The sequence below is a fragment of the Oncorhynchus nerka genome, linkage group LG27 (assembly GCF_034236695.1).
Source record: "Oncorhynchus nerka isolate Pitt River linkage group LG27, Oner_Uvic_2.0, whole genome shotgun sequence".
In the NCBI taxonomy this organism is placed as follows: domain Eukaryota; kingdom Metazoa; phylum Chordata; class Actinopteri; order Salmoniformes; family Salmonidae; genus Oncorhynchus; species Oncorhynchus nerka.
The window spans coordinates 35220278-35239439 of NC_088422.1; the positions used below are offsets into that span (position 1 = coordinate 35220278).

The 19162-nt window shown below is 43.7% G+C and overlaps 1 protein-coding gene across 1 annotated transcript in view; it reads right to left on the reverse strand.

The window, feature by feature from the left end:
- Positions 1-370: 370 nt before the first annotated feature.
- The window catches only part of LOC115111667 (uncharacterized), a 92476-nt gene continuing 73684 nt past the window's right edge, over positions 371-19162 (reverse strand). Inside the window, exons 3-11 of the mRNA XM_065011608.1 lie at positions 17848-17970; positions 15099-15228; positions 14528-14709; positions 8798-8917; positions 8493-8597; positions 8174-8319; positions 7668-7725; positions 7258-7500; positions 371-3333 (exon numbers count right to left, since the gene is read on the reverse strand). Of these exons, the coding sequence (XP_064867680.1) occupies positions 3214-3333; positions 7258-7500; positions 7668-7725; positions 8174-8319; positions 8493-8597; positions 8798-8917; positions 14528-14709; positions 15099-15228; positions 17848-17970 (1227 nt within the window). The 3' untranslated portion in view covers positions 371-3213. The remainder of the gene's footprint in view (positions 3334-7257; positions 7501-7667; positions 7726-8173; positions 8320-8492; positions 8598-8797; positions 8918-14527; positions 14710-15098; positions 15229-17847; positions 17971-19162) is intronic.

A 19162-nucleotide genomic window follows, 5' to 3' on the forward strand; every position in this document is an offset into this window, starting at 1 on the left:
AAGACATCCATTTCCTTTACAAAGAATATCAGTGACTGAAATAATCATCTGATACAACCACATGTCAATCTACCCCATCAGTGATGTTGCAATGTTCCCTCAGCATTTCAGACAAAACCAAAGAAATCAATAAGTGGAGATTTTTTTTTTTAACATTGACAAATGTCAAACTGACAAATGAGGAATGGGGTTGGTTTCATACATAGGTTTCACACAATGAAAGCAAGAATCTCCTGATAAAGAATAACAAGTCTGCGAGAAAACACTAAATACCTTGGCATATCTCAGATATTTCTTGTTTGAAGATGGCCAAGTCACGTTTGTTTCTTGCAGTCCTCTGCCTCACCCATGAACTCGACACCAGATGACAAACTTTTAATTTCTTTATTAATTTTTCTGATAATCAATGAGTTGTTGATACATGAAGCAGGAGAAATTAACAAAAATGTTGAACAGACCTCCACAAGAGGCTGAATTCTGGTTCGTTTTTCTTCTGTAATTCATTTAGCTCTTTTTGTATCTATAATACCGGTGACAGAATGGAGATTCTGTTCTGTCATGATGCATTATGGCAAGGGCAGGAAACGCAGACAAGAGGAAACATTTAAAACCCACCATAAACAAACACCCTCTTTCAGCTCAAAAACAAAACAAATGAATAAGAAAAAGTACAAAGAAAAATACAATTAAATGGTCATGTTATTTACAAAGCTTTCAATCATATTCTAGGCCTTTATTTCAAAACATCACATACATCTCTACATATTTCACCAACCTACCGTGTCCCTTTGAATCGCTATTCACTAATATACCAAACATCACAGCTCTCACTGCCTTGAGTGGTCCAAGGAGGCCCAGGAGAAGCACTGATGTACATACAGGACCCAAGACAACCTCCCCTGGCCCTGGCCAATCCATATTTCTGTGTCCAATTGCATCCATGGTTATAATCTTAGATACTTGGATTCCAAGAAGGATTGACGAAAACGTACATTTCAGTGCTTTCTAGCCACTCAGGCAGCCCATTCACTCCCTATCCTGCTAAATAACTCCCACCATTCTCAAACCCAGTCTTCCTGTGCACACATCTACGGCACTTTCTGATCTATTCAGCGGTAACAAACTTTAAAGGCTAATATTATACCTTAACCCACCCCGCCTGGAAAATAAACAAAAATAGCATGACAACAGAACCTACTGTATTATCGTAGTTGGCAACACCATCAAATATTCAGATGATCCAAACGACTCCTTGTTCCTCTGATTCTCTAGTGACGTGACAGAGTATTTAAGGGTAGCTATTTAAAATTCTGCTAAGGAAGTACATAGTGGGATATCTGCAATGGGAGAGCCAGAGAAGGAAGCAAGACTAAAACATACAGTATTTAAATTACTATCATCACCACCACACCATCTAATTCTGTTATCATAGGCCAGAACCTTGGTCACACCCTACGGTGAATCCATTTAATATCCAAAATCCCTCTCACATTCCCTATCTGGGGAAACAAAAAACTCCAACAAGGCCAAAGTAATACGAGGCACATATTCGCACATCCTGAAAGCCTTGCCTCTCCACGTTACATCTTGTCGTCCGTTGTCAACCAACAAGAGGTTCAAAGCAGGATCAAATTGTTTTAGTTTCAGACACACCTGTCACTCACTCTGGTCGGCTGTACAGATATGGGCCAATGAGATGGTGAATAGTGAGCATCCTAGCACACGGACCCTGAACACAAGGGCATGGTTCAACATGGGGGTTTATGACTGCACAAACAACACACAAACACCTCAAGGGGCAGAACAAGTCTGATATACTACTAAAAGCATGTGGAAATGTTAACCAGCGACATAACCCACAATTCAATTGGTCCTTCTCTAGGTAGCACACAGGTCATTGCCACACGAACCTGTACAAAAGAAGCACCCCAGGTGACTGCATTGTCATGAGTCAGTAGCACTGTGATTTACAGTGCAGAGCTTACAGTACATACATACCATCTGTGTCACAGGGCCAGAGGGAGGGGGGACATACTGACAAACTATGACAAATTTCTGTTTCATAAGACTGGAACTAACGATGTTGATCACAGTGGTCACCGAAATGATTGAAAATTATTTTTGGATTGGGGCATGTGCATTGTAAACTCCAAACAAGAAACCTGTTTAAGGTGAAATCTAAAGGCTACGAGAAGTACAGATGACATCTAACCTGTCATTTTTATCTAGTTCACTAATACCCTTTCTGTTCCTGTGACACAAAATAGATAGAGATGATGAAAACGTTGTTCAAGTTGTTTACTGCGATAGATGCATACATACGTTATAGAAGGTATCAAATGATATGAAAGGACTGTTTGCTGCTTGCTTAGTAAGACAAGCTAGAGACCAAAGATGGAGAATTTCTCTTGAGTAGAATATCTATTGCATGCATTAACTCCGGTCAGGCGATGTTAGCAAGTGTAGACAGTGGTCCCCGTTACGATGTAGTCCACTAAGAGGGGAGGGTTAAGGGTTGAGCTTCAGGAAAAAGAAAAAAGGCAACCTTTCACTCAACACTTACAGCATGAATCATGTCACCACTTGTATACCTCAGTACTTCTGTTGTCTTTGATATCTAAACGCTCTATGATACATCAGGATCAATTTCTCTGCGTGTTTAGTGGTCTGTCAGTCAGTTTCTCATTGATGTATTTTACAGTATTTGATGGGTTGTTGAAATCCCGCTCCTTGCATTACCAGCGTATTGCATTGTCCCTTATAGTTCGGATTTTGAATCTTCCCAGAAAACAAAGTGAAAACAAAAGAAAAAAGATATACTGTCAAGGTGGTGTGTAAACAAAACTGCTTAAAAATTTGGCAAGATAAGAAGTTGGGGGTATTGGGGAGACAAAATACTGATACCTACATATAAAAACATAGGAGCTGTTCACATTGGAATTCTCTTGGTCACAATCTTAAAAGGAATATGTAAGAATTTTCATACAAACAAAACTAAACTGCCGCTTATTAAAAGGAATGGTTTGCCATATTTCATCTGTTTTATCTGAGGGTTAGGGGCTGGCTAAGAAAAAAGTTAATCTCGGAATGTTGCTTGGGATCGTTACTAGGCAGGTTTCAGGCGGAACACTCGTCTAGATGGCCAGTGACGTGTCCCGCCCACCTCCCAGCCAACGGATCGTCCTGAATTGTGGCGGGGCGAGGGGAGGGTCCTTAAATGGCAATCTTGGACATCTGCTCCTCGAGTTGGATGATTCGCTTCTCCTGACTGCTGACCAGGTCCTTGAGGGATTTGATTTCTTTCAAGATCTCTTCCAGCTTGCCTTCGTTTTTCTGAGGAATACAGAGAAAGGAGTAAGACATAAGATACCCTTTCTGGAGAGGTTTGTGCCAGTCCCCCCCCCCCCCAGTTAGGTTTGGTACATTGTCATCTAAAAACCAACATACACTGTTTATATCCACTGAATTTCCCCAGATCCTTATTAAATCCTCACGTCAGAGTCTATCCCTGCCGTCTGCTCTGCAGGCAGGCTATGCTGCAGGCAGGGCTCTAGTACCCTGTGGCACCCTGGAGGTTAACATGGCGTGCCTGCCCAGTCTACTATGATTACAGGCCAGAGCTGCAGATAGAAGCTGAGGCCAGGGCTGGGTCCCACGCGGGCGTCTGTGTTGTGGACGAGGTAGGGCAGGACGCCCAGAGCACTCTGCCTCTGGGCGGGGGGGCGACTTCTAGTAACCACCTTGTGAAGTCAGGCAGCCGCCCCCTTCTAAATCACACCCTGCCAACATAGAGCCCACAGAGTTCATTTTCATCTGGCGTTAAGGCAGCGCTAGTGTCAAACGCATGTTAGTTTGCAATTTTGTCATGTAAAAACTGTCACACTGGCATTTTCCAGCCCTAAAGCCATGTTCAGCAATTCACTTCTATCAGCTCCCTGCTCACTCAGATGGATGGGGTAGAAATGATCCAGAATGCTCATTTCAGGCAGCGCTGATAAGGATATTTAGGACCAACCAATAGCTGGTGGTTATGTCATGCAGTGTGACCGTGGAAACACAGCCTATCCAGCCGTGACGCACACTGCCCATATGAACATGGAACAAGAGTAGCTTACTGTGCTTTTGGTGCCCGTTTACGGTTTACCACCATTTTGTTTTATTTGATTATAAACCAAGTACAGCCTCTCCTCTCAATGAAGGCTTTTTCTTTGTCTGCCCAATGCAATCGCAAAAAAGTCAAGACTGTCGATAAAGGGTTTGGCTCCTGAGACCGCTTGGAAATAAATCTTAGTCACCAAAGCTTTATTAAAATATCAAGTTTGTTAAGAGTAAAACGGTGAGCTGACATTCCCTTTTATCTATGCATTGTAGGCAGGCCCACATTTTTGCCATGCCGGTCCCACCCATGATGCAGGCTGTGTGTCCCATGCCCCTCACGAAAAGAGATGAGAATTTCGACTTTTTTCTATAAGCTGTAAAAATGGCTTGTTTTCCAATTCATATGTTCAAAAAGCCAAGCCCTCCCATAGGCCTACTATAGTGAAGGCAGATTCAACAGCAATGTCTGTCTTGTTCATCCTGGCGATTTTATGACATCATTACATCTTACATTTATTCATTGTTGTTTACAAAAACAAACAAAAAATGATCGCTTGTTTTTCATAAAATGAAATTACAACAACACTGTTGATTCACCTTCCTGGCATTATGGTGACAACGTCTGTGGCGCGCTTGTGATGCAACTTCTGGAGATGTGTGAATGCGATCTGACCTCCAAGATGGTTGTGATCATGTTCATAAAACAGGCATATTTGGGAGCATTTATAAAGGTGAGTGGACATTCTCCCCTTTTCTCTATATTGGATCTTTGTCCAGCTACTGTGAGAAGTTTGGGTGTGTGTAAAACCCTCCATAGTCTGCTTTGTTTTAATATTATATGACCATGGAAAGCAATGATGGTGCCTGTTAGTGTATTTAGACAGCCTATTTAAAAACAAGTTACATTTGGTTTAGAATTTGATTCAAATGATTTGCTATTTTTAGTGAATTTAATCTTGCTTATTGACAACATTTGGCACATCCATGCTCAGCCATAATGCAATTTACACTATTCTATGCATTTATTTCCACATTGAAGCTACACAATTACTTAGAAAAATGTGGACTGCAAACAGGTTCAATTTCACATATTTCTATGGGATAGGTCTACATTGTTATTGTGTTTCTGTAAGCTGTTCAGCAAACTGTAAATGGACTAACATTGTAATTTGAGTCGATTCTCAGGCAATACATTAAAAAAACACAAATACATGACTTGAAGCAACCACACTATTTAGCTATGGAGCACGTTCTGATTTGCCAGTGAGGGGCCAAGCCTCGACACACCTATAACTTGTTTATTCATCAAAACCCAGCCCTTTCGCACCAGAGCCGATAATTGTGCTTGTGAAAATAGCGCAACTATTTTAGCTAACACCCCTGGACCTATAGTGCTACCGCCCAGCACTTAGATTGACCACTGCATTAGGCAGTGGTGTAAAGTACATACGCTAGTACTTTAAAATATTTTAATATTTTTTGGAGTATCTGTACATTACTTTTACTTCGCTACATCCTTAAAAATGAGGTACTTTTTACTCCATACATTTTTCCTGACACCCAAAAGTACTCATTACATGTTGAATGCTTAACAGGACAGAAAAGGTCCAATTCACACTTACCAAGAGAACATCCCATGTCATCTCTACTACCGGCGAACTCACTGAACAGAAATGCTTTGATTCAGAATGATCTGAGGGATGGAGTGTGCCCCTGGCTATCCACAAATAAAAAAACTATTGTGCCATCTGGTTTGCTTAATAAGGAATTTGAAATGATTTATACTTTTGATATTAAAGTACATTTTTGCAATTCCATTTACCCTTGATACTTAAGTATATTTATAACCAAATACTTTTACTCAAGTAGTTTTTACTGGGGTGACTCACTTTTATTTGTATTATTTCACCTTTATTTAACCAGGTAGGCTAGTTGAGAACACCTTTATTTAACCAGGTAGGCTAGTTGAGAACACCTTTATTTAACCAGGTAGGCTAGTTGAGAACACCTTTATTTAACCAGGTAGGCTAGTTGAGAACACCTTTATTTAACCAGGTAGGCTAGTTGAGAACACCTTTATTTAACCAGGTAGGCTAGTTGAGAACACCTTTATTTAACCAGGTAGGCTAGTTGAGAACACCTTTATTTAACCAGGTAGGCTAGTTGAGAACACCTTTATTTAACCAGGTAGGCTAGTTGAGAACACCTTTATTTAACCAGGTAGGCTAGTTGAGAACACCTTTATTTAACCAGGTAGGCTAGTTGAGAACACCTTTATTTAACCAAGGCAGTTGAGAACACCTTTATTTAACCAGGTAGGCTAGTTGAGAACACCTTTATTTAACCAGGCTAGTTGAGAACACCTTTATTTAACCAGGTAGGCTAGTTGAGAACACCTTTATTTAACCAGGTAGGCTAGTTGAGAACACCTTTATTTAACCAGGTAGGCTAGTTGAGAACACCTTTATTTAACCAGGTAGGCTAGTTGAGAACACCTTTATTTAACCAGGTAGGCTAGTTGAGAACACCTTTATTTAACCAGGTAGGCTAGTTGAGAACACCTTTATTTTATTTAACCAGGTAGGCTAGTTGAGAACACCTTTATTTAACCTAGTTGAGAACACCTTTATTTAACCAGGTAGGCTAGTTGAGAACACCTTTATTTAACCAGGTAGGCTAGTTGAGAACACCTTTATTTAACCAGGTAGGCTAGTTGAGAACAAGTTCTCATTTACTTTCACTTGAGTCATTTCCTATTAAGGTATTTTTACTTTTGCTCAAGTATGACAATTGGGTATTTTTCCCACCACTGGCATTAGGTTTGTTAGAATAGAGCCTTCCATGTTCCTAGCTGCAATGTGCCAAGGCCAGGGCTGAACTAAAGGCCATTAATGACTACGTTTCAGTGGTGAAGGACGGGGTAGGCATGGTGATCATCAGACTAGTCCTGAGAAAGCACTGTAATCATACTTACTGTAGTGTTGGTATACTGATCCAGTCTGGTGTCAACTTTCACTCACATTGCACATACCAGATGCCAGGATATTCTTCTGTGAGTAGTACTTTGTTCACTGAATTGTATGCACACAAGATTGTAACAGTCTCTAGCATACAACCCAGGCAGAGTCCTCCCAGAGAGAAAGATACAGCAGTACTCACTATGGATGGTGTGGATGAGGCAGACTTGTTGACTGTGCCCGTGTTCTCCGCATTCTTGCTCAGCTTGTTGTCCAGGATGTTCTTCTTGACCACCTTGAGGTCGCGGTTCTTGCCAGGGACGTAACCGTTCTTCAAGGAAATGAGGATGGGCTCGCCGTTCCTCCCCTCGAACCAATCCTCCGCCTCAATGGCACAGTCTGGTCCTGCCGTGTCTGGGTACAGGTCGTCCTGGAACAGGTCAGACTGCAGGGAGAGAGAAAGAAGGGTATAGAGACAGCTGTTCGAGAACACTGGACCAAATGCATATAATAGAGCCTGGCCTCAAAACAGAGTTGGAGTTAAATGTGGCATTGATTGTTGAAATCATTCATATATATTGAGTGTCTCTAGATCAGAATGAAGAAGCTCACCTTTCTTGGCACAGTCATGATGATCGGTTCACACTTCCTTTCGTGCAGTTTATAAAACCTGTCAACATAGGTCAAAGCAGCATATTATCCACAACATCACATAACAGACCTACTGTCTAATATCCTTTCACACACCGCAGCCCAGCCGAATGCACTTCTACTTCCATGACACTGGCAATACTCTCAGGGCAGCCTCAGTAAACATGGAGCTGTATAAAGGCATGGTACATGATTCTGATTGGCAGGGCCTGAGGTAAACACAGACGAGAGAGCTCCCCTTTAACATCTGGTTCAGTGCTGCCTCCTGGTGGACATAGCTGGCCAATAGCTTCACATCACAAGTCATGTCTTCCTCTTAGACCCTCATCATAGACCCAGCCAAGCACCAAAACACCTGGTTCAACTAGACATTGCTGAAATGAATCAGGGGTGTGCCCATCAAAGCATAATAGCCAGATGAGCAGCCCTAAAATTGTTGATCCGTTTCCTTATCCAGCGAGCCGTACCTGGCGATCTCACACTTGTTGACGTCCAGGCCTCTCTTGGGCATGTATCCCATTCCCCTCTGGGGCTCCTTGGTAGTGAAGGTGCTGAGGTAGTGGACAAATGGGGCTTCGTCCGTGATCTCAAAGTAGCGAATGCTGCTGTCACCCTACAAACCAGAAATAAGGTTTAGTGTTTGGAACAGTACAACGTTTTAGTAATGCCTTTACAGCTAACAATTCATCATGCCTAACTTCATGGATCAGAGACCTGTTGTAAGTTACATGCACAGCAGATCAACTGGATGTGTATGTAACATTTGCCGGAAAAAACTCCACTCACCTTACCACACAGATAAACCACAGAGGTATCTGGGTCATAGAAGGGCAAGAGGACTCCATTGCTGGTGTCCATCTCATGCACTGAGATGGCCTCATCCATGGCTTGCTGTAAATTAAACATCGACAGTCAGTTACTGAGCAGTGCAATAAAATCTTTAAAATCAGGGCTGCGTCACAAATGCCACCCTTTTCCCTATATAGTGCCCCTATGAGCCCTGGTCAAAAGTAGTCCACTATAAAGGGAATGGAGTGTCATTTGGGACAAAACCCAGGAGTAGTGATGGTGAGGAGGACGAGGTGACCCACCGGGTTCCACAGGGCTAGCTGTCTCTCACTCATACGGCTGAAGCCTGTGGTGAACACGTTCCCGTCCGACAGGAAGATGGCCCTCATGGGCCGCGCCCCCTCATGTGCCTTCTCCTTCTCCTGTGACACAGAGGGTTCAACAGTCAACATACTGGGGGTACATCCTAAATCATCTCCTCAAAGAGATCCCTTTCAAATGAGGAAAAGAGTAGTCTCCCTAGGCAGATGGGTCGCCTCCCACAATGTTTCCAATGTTCCAGCATACACGTCAGCACGTACTGTAATAAAACGTCAGTTTGGCATAGAGGAACGACGTCACTACCCACATCCCAACACAAAATAGTAGCTAGCAAGATGGAGGTTATTTTTAATGAGTGCATTTTGAAAGTGTCTAGTTCGCATCAACTACCTTCAGTAACACCACCGCAAAAGGTTTTGCCTGCAAACTTTAGTTTCGAATCACGACATTCTGGCAGGACTCAACCCAAAATTGTTCTCTCTCTCTCAAAGTTACCAAAAGAGTCTGTCATATCTACCAGATATATCTTCCTACTTATTCCGTCCTGATTCCAGGAATATTCCAACCGGGATTTCAGGAAAAGCTGGAATTTGACCACCCTATAGAGCAGCAGATTTGTTTGTGAAAAGTCCTGTCAGTGGTAGAGTTGAATACTGGTAAGCGGTATCCCGGGACTTCCTGACAAACTCCTTCCAGTTTTCCTAGAAAAATTATCGCAGTCCTGTGGACCAATATTCTAAAATGTTTATGCCGCATTAATGCAAAAATACAAAACTTGCGCTTGCGAATAACTGCATGAACCGGACATATCACGTCTCTGGCGTCATACATCAGAACAGTCATCACAACTCTAGCACCCCTTTTGATTTGAACTAAACCTTCCATACATATTCACCCATTATAGAAGAAGTGCTCGGGAAAATGACTTTTTGGACCTGATTTTCCCCCCATACCATGGAACGTCACTGAAAAATATAAACAGTTGAGATTGATAACATTTCAATTCAAATCAAAAAGGTTTTGTCACCTGCTCCGAATACAACGGGTTTAGACTTCACCGTGAAATGCTTGCTTCCGAGCCCTTCCCAACAATGCAGAGTAAAACATGTATAATAAAAATGAAAAATAGTAACAAGGAATAAAACAAGAATGGAGCTATCTACAGGGAGTACCAGATCAATGTGCAGGGGAACAAAGTATCTGAGGTAGATACTGTATGTACATGAAGGCAGGGTATAGTGGCTAGGTATCAGGATACATAAGAGTCAAATATAGAACACATTAGCAGCTGCATATGATTAGTGTTAGTAAAAAATAAAACACGCACACGCACATAAACACACTGTTTTTACTGAGGAACACAAAGAAAGTACAAATGAAGTAAAAGAACCCAAAAAAGATCTGGCCGTTACAGCACATCATACGTTCAGCCGTGACAGCCTGCCTGCTCTCCAACAAGGGTGTAGGGAGCCGGTCTGTTTGTGATGTCAGTTTAGGTGTTATGAAGAAACGTATAACATTCTTCCAACAGAATTCTCTACATACATTTTATCTTCCTTAATAGTGTCAAACTTGTAGGCATCTGTAAACATGTTGTTTATCCACACGCAATGTAGATAGATATACACACACACTCATATATATATATATATATATATAGTCTTGCGAGTGTGTGTATATATATATATATACACACATACTGCTCAAAAAAATAAAGGGAACACTTAAACAATGTAACTCCAAGTCAATCACACTTCTGTGAAATCAAACTGTCCACTTAGGAAGCAACACTGATTGACAATACATTTCACATGCTGTTGTGCAAATGGAATAGACAACAGGTGGAAATTATAGGCAATTAGCAAGACACACCCAATAAAGGAGTGGTTCTGCAGGTGGGGACCACAGGCCACTTCTCAGTTCCTATGCTTCCTGGCTGATGTTTTGGTCACTTTTGAATGCTGGCGGTGCTTTCACTCTAGTGGTAGCATGAGACGGAGTCTACAACTCACACAAGTGGCTCAGGTAGTGCAGCTCATCCAGGATGGCACATCAATGCGAGCTGTGGCAAGAAGGTTTGCTGTGTCTGTCAGCGTAGTGTCCAGAGCATGGAGGCGCTACCAGGAGACAGGCCAGTACATCAGGAGATGTGGAGGAGGCCGTAGGAGGGCAACAATCTAGCAGCAGGACCGCTACCTCCGCCTTTGTGCAAGGAGGAGCACTGCCAGAGCCCTACAAAATGACCTCCAGCATGCCACAAATGTGCATGTGTCTACTCAAACGGTCAATAACAGACTCCATGAGGGTGGTATGAGGGCCCGATGTCCACAGGTGGGGGTTGGGCTTACAGCCCAACACCGTGCAGGACGTTTGGCATTTGCCAGAGAACACCAAGATTGGCAAATTCGCCACTGGCGTCCTGTGCTCTTCACAGATGAAAACAGGTTCACACTGAGCACGTGACAGACGTGACAGTCTGGAGACACCGTGGAGAACGTTCTGCTGCCTGCAACATCCTCCAGCATGACTGGTTTGGCGGTGGGTCAGTCATGGTGTGGGGTGGCATTTCTTTGGGGGGCTGCACAGCCCTCCATGTGCTCGCCAGAGGTAGCCTGAATGCCATTAGGTACCGAGATGAGATCCTCAGACCCCTTGTGAGACCATATGCTGGTGCGGTTGGCCTTGGGTTCCTCCTAATGCAAGACAATGCTAGACCTCATGTGGCTGGAGTGTGTCAGCAGTTCCTGCAAGAGGAAGGCATTGATGCTATGGACTGGCCCGCCCGTTCCCCAGACCTGAATCCAATTGAGCACATGTCTCGCTCCATCCACAAACGCCACGTTGCACCACACTGTCCAGGAGTTAGCGGATGCTTTAGTTCAGGTCTGGGAGGAGATCCCTCAGGAGAAAACCCGCCACCTCATCAGGAGCATGCCCAGGTGTTGTAGGGAGGTCATACAGGCACGTGGAGGCCACACACACTACCGAGCCTCATTTTGACATGTTTTAAGGACATTACATTGGATCAGCCTGTAGTGTGGTTTTCCACTCTAATTTTGAGTGTGACTCCAAATCCAGACCTCCCTGGGTTGATACATTTGATTTCCTTTTTTTTTTTTTTTTTTTTTTTTGTGTTTTTATTTTTATTTTACCCCTTTTTTCTCCCCAATTTCGTGGTATCCAATTGTTGTAGTAGCTACTATCTTGTCTCATCGCTACAACTCCCGTACGGGCTCAGGAGAGACGAAGGTTGAAAGTCATGCGTCCTCCGATACACAACCCAACCAGCCGTACTGCTTCTTAACACAGCGCGCATCCAACCCGGAAGCCAGCCGCACCAATGTGTCGGAGGGTACACCGTGCACCTGGCAACCTTAGTTAGCGCGCACTGCGCCCGGCCCGCCACAGGAGTCGCTGATGCGCGATGAGACAAGGACATCCCTACCGACCAAGCCCTCCCTAACCCGGACGACGCTATGCCAATTGTGCGTCGCCCCACGGACCTCCCGGTCGCGGCCGGTTACGACAGAGCCTGGGCGCGAACCCAGGGACTCTGATGGCACAGCTGGCGCTGTACTGCAGCGCCAGCTGTGCCATCAGAGTCCCTGGGTTCGCGCCCAGGCCCTTAACCACTGCGCCACCCGGGAGGCCCTTAAAATTTGATTTCAATTGATAATTTGTGTGTGATTTTGTTGTCAGCACATTCAACTATGTAAAGAAAAAAGTATTTAATAAGAATATTTCACAGATCTAGGATGTGTTATTTTATTTTCCCTTTATTTTTTGGAGCAGTGTGTGTGTGTGTGTGTATATTATATATATATATACACACACACTCGCAAGACACATATATATATATGTAGTCTTGCGAGCCTTTTAACTGTTTGAAGTTGTGGACAGGTGTCTTTTATACTGATAACAAGTTCAAATAGGTGCTATTAATACAGGTAACGAGTGGAGGACAGAGGAGCCTCTTCAAGAAGAAGTTACAGGTCTGTGAGAGCCAGAAATATTGCTTGTTTGTAGGTGACCAAATACTTATTTTCCACCATAATTTGCAAATAAATTCATTAAATCCTACAATGTGATTTTCATCTTTTTAAGTGGGAGAACTTGCACAATTGGTGGCTGACTAAATACTTTTTTGCCCCACTGTATACATAGTCTTGCGAGTGTGCATAGTGTCTGTAGAACTTTTAGGATCCGAGGGCCCATGCCAAATCTTTTCAGCCTCCTGAGGGGGAAGAGGCGCTGCCGTTCCCTCTTCATGACTGTGCGGATGTGTGTGGACCATGTTAATTAAGTCCTTAGTAAGACTACAAACAAGGGTTGTCAAACTATTTTATCCTTAAAATGTCAATTATCTAAATGTGTGAACTTTCATATTGGCATATTGTAGCTTAGAACCTATTTTACATCTGAGGTTGTGTTGTGTCCAACATCAGTTGAGACACAGCATGTTCTTTAATAAAGGGTGGGCATCATGTTTGGCTGATAAATGTACTAAAATGGGAATAAAATTAAAATTTCAACATTCAAATGTTTTTTAGATAATTGACTTTAAAAAATTTTTGTAAAAAAATATATATTCAAGAAATTATCAAATAGCTTTTAAAATGACAAACAGTTCATCTTTTACAGCGATGAGGACATGGATGTCTCATGGTATGGTATGCAAAATGGGTTAACTTTGAGCACCTCTATCTCCTGCATGTTTTAGCATTCAGGTCTAAAATCACTGACCACTTCTTCCATGGGCAAACATATATAGAAAGTTGTTTAAATCAAAAGGGATGCTGTCAAAAAGTGATTGAATTCAAATGTACCGACCCAATAATAAAAGCGAGTGAACGCATCTTGACTAATCAGATTCGTGGGATTTGATCAATCGTGGCGCTATCCATGGTGCTGAATCAACACTACTAGGCCTATTCACTTGTTTGTTTAGCGGAGAATCGGATATGTTCCCTGTGACAAAGTCACCACAATAAGCGGGTTGGGCCGACAAACCAGTGCTCCCGCACATTGGCTAACCGGGCTATCTGCATTGTGTCCCGCCACCCACCAACCCCTCTTTTACGCTACTGCTACTCTCTGTTCATCATATATGCATAGTCACTTTAACCATATCTACATACTACCTCAAAATCAGCCTGACTAACCGATGTCTGTATGTATATAGCCTGTCTTTTTACTGTTTTATTTCTTTACTTACCTATTGTTCACCTAATACCTTTTTTGCACTATTGGTTAGAGCCTGTAAGTAAGCATTTCACTGAAAGGTCTACCTACACCTGTTGTATTCAGCACACGTGACAAAGAAACGTTGATTTGGTTATCATAAAGTAAAAACAGCAACAATCTTCAGAAATTCCCCTGATCGCCAGGTGCAAGGGGAGCGAAAAGGGCCAACAAGCTGGCTGACATCTTTCAGTTTCAGTACACTAAAACCAAATGTAGTTTTCACTAGGTTGTAGGGTAATAACCTCAATATTTTAGGCCTTCATATAAACTAGGCTACAACAAGAAACCTTTGGAGTCTAGTCCATATTTCTCCATTGACTGGGGTATAATAATTTTCGCTGGTATTATAAGCCTTTAAATAGCATTTCCTTTATGAACGGGAATACCGAGATGGTACCAGGACCGTAGCAATTTTCTCCAAACAATCGTTTTTGGGAAAATACTCAAACCTAGTCAGTGGTGCTCACCCCTACAATCTCTTCCTTGCGGGGGTCGATGACGCGGATGGTCTTGTCCTTGCAGGCGGTGCAGATGAGGCTGCCGTTGCGGTTCCAGCAGGCGCTGAAGATGACGTCAGGGTGCATGTCCTCCAACTGGATCATGGCCTCGCCCGTCCCCACGTTCCAGATGATGACCAGGTTGTCACAGCCTGAGAAGAGGAACACACACATTTAATACACACATTAATATACACATACTACACAATAGAAAAAGGACAACACCAAATAGCACTGATTTGACAAGATAATACCATCTACAAGTCGTAGCTCATTCTGGTTTTGTTACGACATGGAGGATGAAAACAAGGTAAACGGTCATTTTAAAGTCAATGAGGACAGATGTGCGTTGATCAGGCATTTCAGTGTTTAGGGGAAATGACGCAAGCTCACAGCAGGTTGCCAGATTAGGGGGGGCAGAGCGCACAGAGGCTGAACCAGAACTATAAATGATAACATGTAAGATGTCCACCTCACACAAAGCCATCCACGACATGTTAAAAGAAGGGTTTTAAAAAATAGACAGGAGGACACCACTCACCAGCACTGAGCAGGACATTGCGTGCCGTGGGGTGCCATGTGATGATGCCAACCCTTTTGGAGTGTCCCTCCAGGACCACCACAGGCTCAGACAAGCCGGTAACCAGCCCGTTCTCAGGGATCTGCCACACCTGCAGACAGACACGGGTCAAAGGTCAGGACCAGGACATAGCTAGGGTCATCATAGGATCATTATACTGATGTCTGCAGTTTCCCTGCTGTTAGCCTGTGTCAGGAAGATCTAAACTGCTGGAACACAGAAAGCAGTACATTCACATGAACCGACTTGTCTTTTAGATTGGCATCACTGTGACATGAAGTCAGTAGATCACATTTACAACCAAGAGACTGAAGGGGGAAACAGAGACCCAAGGTTACTCATCATACTGACGTTTTCAAATCAAAGTTTATTGGTCATGTACACAGATTTGCAGATGTTATTGCAGGTGCAGCAAAATGCTTGTGTTTCAAGCGCCAACAGTGCAGTAATAATACCTAGCCACACACACAAATCTAAAAAGTTAAAATAAAGAAATATCAGAAAGAACAATACCAGAGTCTGGAATATATAAATATAATGGTGTGTGTAGACAGTCTATGAATAGAAAAGGTGTGTATAGCAGTAGTTATATAGGATGAGCCATGACTACAACACAGTACATACATATAAAGTGGGTAAAACAAATGTGACCCGTGTTCAATGACTCAATATACATAATGAAGCAGTCTATAAGGTTCAGGGCAGGGTACTGGGTGGTAGGCAGCTAGAACAGTGACTAAAGTTCAGGGCAGGGTACTGGGTGGTAGGCAGCTAGAACAGTGACTAAAGTTCAGGGCAGGGTACTGGGTGGTAGGCAGCTAGAACAGTGAGTAAAGTTCAGGGCAGGGTACTGGGTGGTAGGCAGCTAGAACAGTGAGTAAAGTTCAGGGCAGGGTACTGGGTGGTAGGCAGCTAGAACAGTGACTAAGGTTCAGGGCAGGGTACTGGGTGGTAGGCAGCTAGAACAGTGAGTAAAGTTCAGGGCAGGGTACTGGGTGGTAGGCAGCTAGAACAGTGAGTAAAGTTCAGGGCAGGGTACTGGGTGGTAGGCAGCTAGAACAGTGAGTAAAGTTCAGGGCAGGGTACTGGGTGGTAGGCAGCTAGAACAGTGAGTAAGGTTCAGGGCAGGGTACTGGGTGGTAGGCAGCTAGAACAGTGACTAAAGTTCAGGGCAGGGTACTGGGTGGTAGGCAGCTAGAACAGTGACTAAAGTTCAGGGCAGGGTACTGGGCGGAGGCCAGCTAGTGGTGACTAACAGTCTGATGGCTTGGAAATAGAAGCGGTCTCTTGGTCCCAGTTTTGATGTGGAGTATCATCTTTCTAGAATGGTAGCGGGGTGAACAGGCCATGGCTGAGGTCCTTAATGATCTTCTTGGCCTTCCTGTGACACTGGTGCTGTAGATGTCCTGGAGGGCAGGGAGTGTGCCCCTGATGATGCGTTGGGCTGACCGTACCACCCTCTGGAGAGCCCTGCGGTTGCGGACAGTGCAGTACCAGGTGGTGATTACAACCCCATAGGATGTTCTCAATGCTACATCTGTTGAAGTACGCGAGGGTCTTAGGGGCCAAGACAAATTTCTTTGGCCTTCTGAGGATGAAGGGGCGCTGTTGCACTTCACCACACTGTCTCTGTGAAAGGACCATTTCAGGTCCAGTGATGTGCACGGCGACAGACTTGAGGCTTGTGACCCGCTCCACTGTGGCCCCGTCGATGTGGATGGGGGTGTGTTCTCTCTCTGTGTTGTCGCCTGTAGTCCACGATCAGTTCCTTTGTTTTGTTGGATGTTGAGAGAGATGGGTATGGTCCTGAACTAGCATCTCAAAGTACTTCATGATGACAAAAGTGAGTGCTACCTTCTTTGTACATATAGTGAGTAGCTTACTTCCTAGTGAGAATACAGCCAGTAGCCTATGCAAATATGGTAAACATTGCAGAATCAGAAAATGTACCTACGGAAATGAAGACTGAAGTTTAAAGTCTTTATCTCTACGAACCCTGACAGCAGTAGACTGAGACAGTAGTCACACCGCTACACTATCAGAGCTCCTACTCTAGCTGCAATAGGTTACTATGGAAACAGAAATCTCAACAGAAAAACAGTTCATCACAGCACTTAATCTAAAGTCAACATTACTTTTAGAGAACCTATTCAGAGTGCATTTCTAGCCGCAATCTAAAATGTTCTGAAGAAAGGAACCTTCGGCGGTTCAACTTCTGTAAATACACGGAACACCGCATCTATTCACAGACGGAGGTCTTTTTCTGCCGTTCAGAGAGTTGCATGGGGAAGCCAATGCCTACAGGTGGGGAAGTGATAGAAGAATACCTAAGAACATAGCACACACTCTGATCACTGCCATTCACAGCCCAAATAAGGACATATAGTATAGCACCAGCCTCAAACAAGTTAGTGACCTCAGCCCTATAAAAAGGCTAAATCATTCCCCAAGTCTCTCTCTGGGTCTAATCTAATCCAGACTAGAGTGCAAGCCCTGCCTGCACGTACCCTTCGCTACCCTTCCACCATCTAATTCTGCACCCATCCCTACGCTATCAGTGTCTGGCCTTTCACAATCAAAACCGGTCCTCTGTCAGTTGAAGTCGGTGAGAGGGTGTATACACTGTACATATGCAGGTAAAGTGTAAACAAACATGATTGTACTACACCGAGAGGAACAGTCTCTGCCGAGGCGTGACCGTAAACCTTACCATGACCGTGCAGTCCTCCGAGCCGCTGGCGATGACCTGGTCATTGTGGGGGCACCAGTCGATGTCCAGTACAGGGCCCGTGTGACCACACACTGTGGGGTAGGCCTTGTCAATGCGGCCCGACTGTGGAGAACACACACAGAGGCATGAGATTAAAACACCAGAAACACTGAGGTGTATGATCAGTGGTGATCTGAGGAACCAACCTGACCTCAGCTGAACTGGAACCATGAAATCACAGGGTGAGAGTGACCAATCAGAGACTATGTACAAACCAATAGGCACTCCAATCACACAGAAATACAGAGAGACAGAATTCACATTCTCCCTCTTAGAAAATGTAGATTCCCCATCATTCAATCCTTGGGCAGAATCATTGTTAGACAAATACACCTGTGGCATAGCCTGAGAAGGGGGGGGGCATGGGAGACTGAATTCTCACCCTCCACAAAAGAGAGGGGGAGAATGAGAGATGGCGCAGATGTGAAGAAACCATGCATAGCCCTGTGACTGTTGCTGTGTGAAGGAGGCCAGTGACTGAGGCGAGGAAAACAGGAATACCCCTCCAACCAAAAGAGGTGCTCTATCAGGTACAAACCAGACATTTTGACTAGGGCTGGGCATTGCCAGGGACCTCACGATACGATCACGATACTTAGGTGCCAATATGTAGTGATTCTCACTGCCCACGGTCCTGAAACAAATCTTAAGCGCGCCCTAGAATTAGCACCTTTCCCTATGTCGCTATGTGCATACTAGCAAAGTTAACCAGCATATTGGGATTAAGAACAATGTGGCAGAGGCAGCAGAAGAAACGAGGAAAAAGACCTTAGCCTATTTGTATTAGAAAATTGAGGCACGACTCTGGTGCATTTATTTATTTAGACATGTTTGCATTGTTCAAAATGGTCTGAAAAAAATATTGTAATCAAACAGGAACTGTGTGGCACATAACTCACAACACTTGCTAATATACCCTCCTTTTTATTGATCCCCAGTACTTTGCACAACTAAGTCAACTGTCTTCCACAGTTCTGACTTTCACTTTCCCACCTGAGCAACCAGTAAACATTCCTCCGTTTCAAGTTTTCCCCCCACATCCATTTGCTGTCGACATTACCGTGTTCATTGTTTGTTATAACCAATTTATTGATGCGATTATGATAGGGCCTGACTTATTGGTCACATACATGCAATGTTTACATGTTTCACATAAAGAGAGCAAGGGTTGAGGGAATAGGCCATGTTTTTTGTAAAAACAAATGAGGGATTTCGGTAACAAAACTTTTCAATCAGAAACAAGAAACCAAAATTC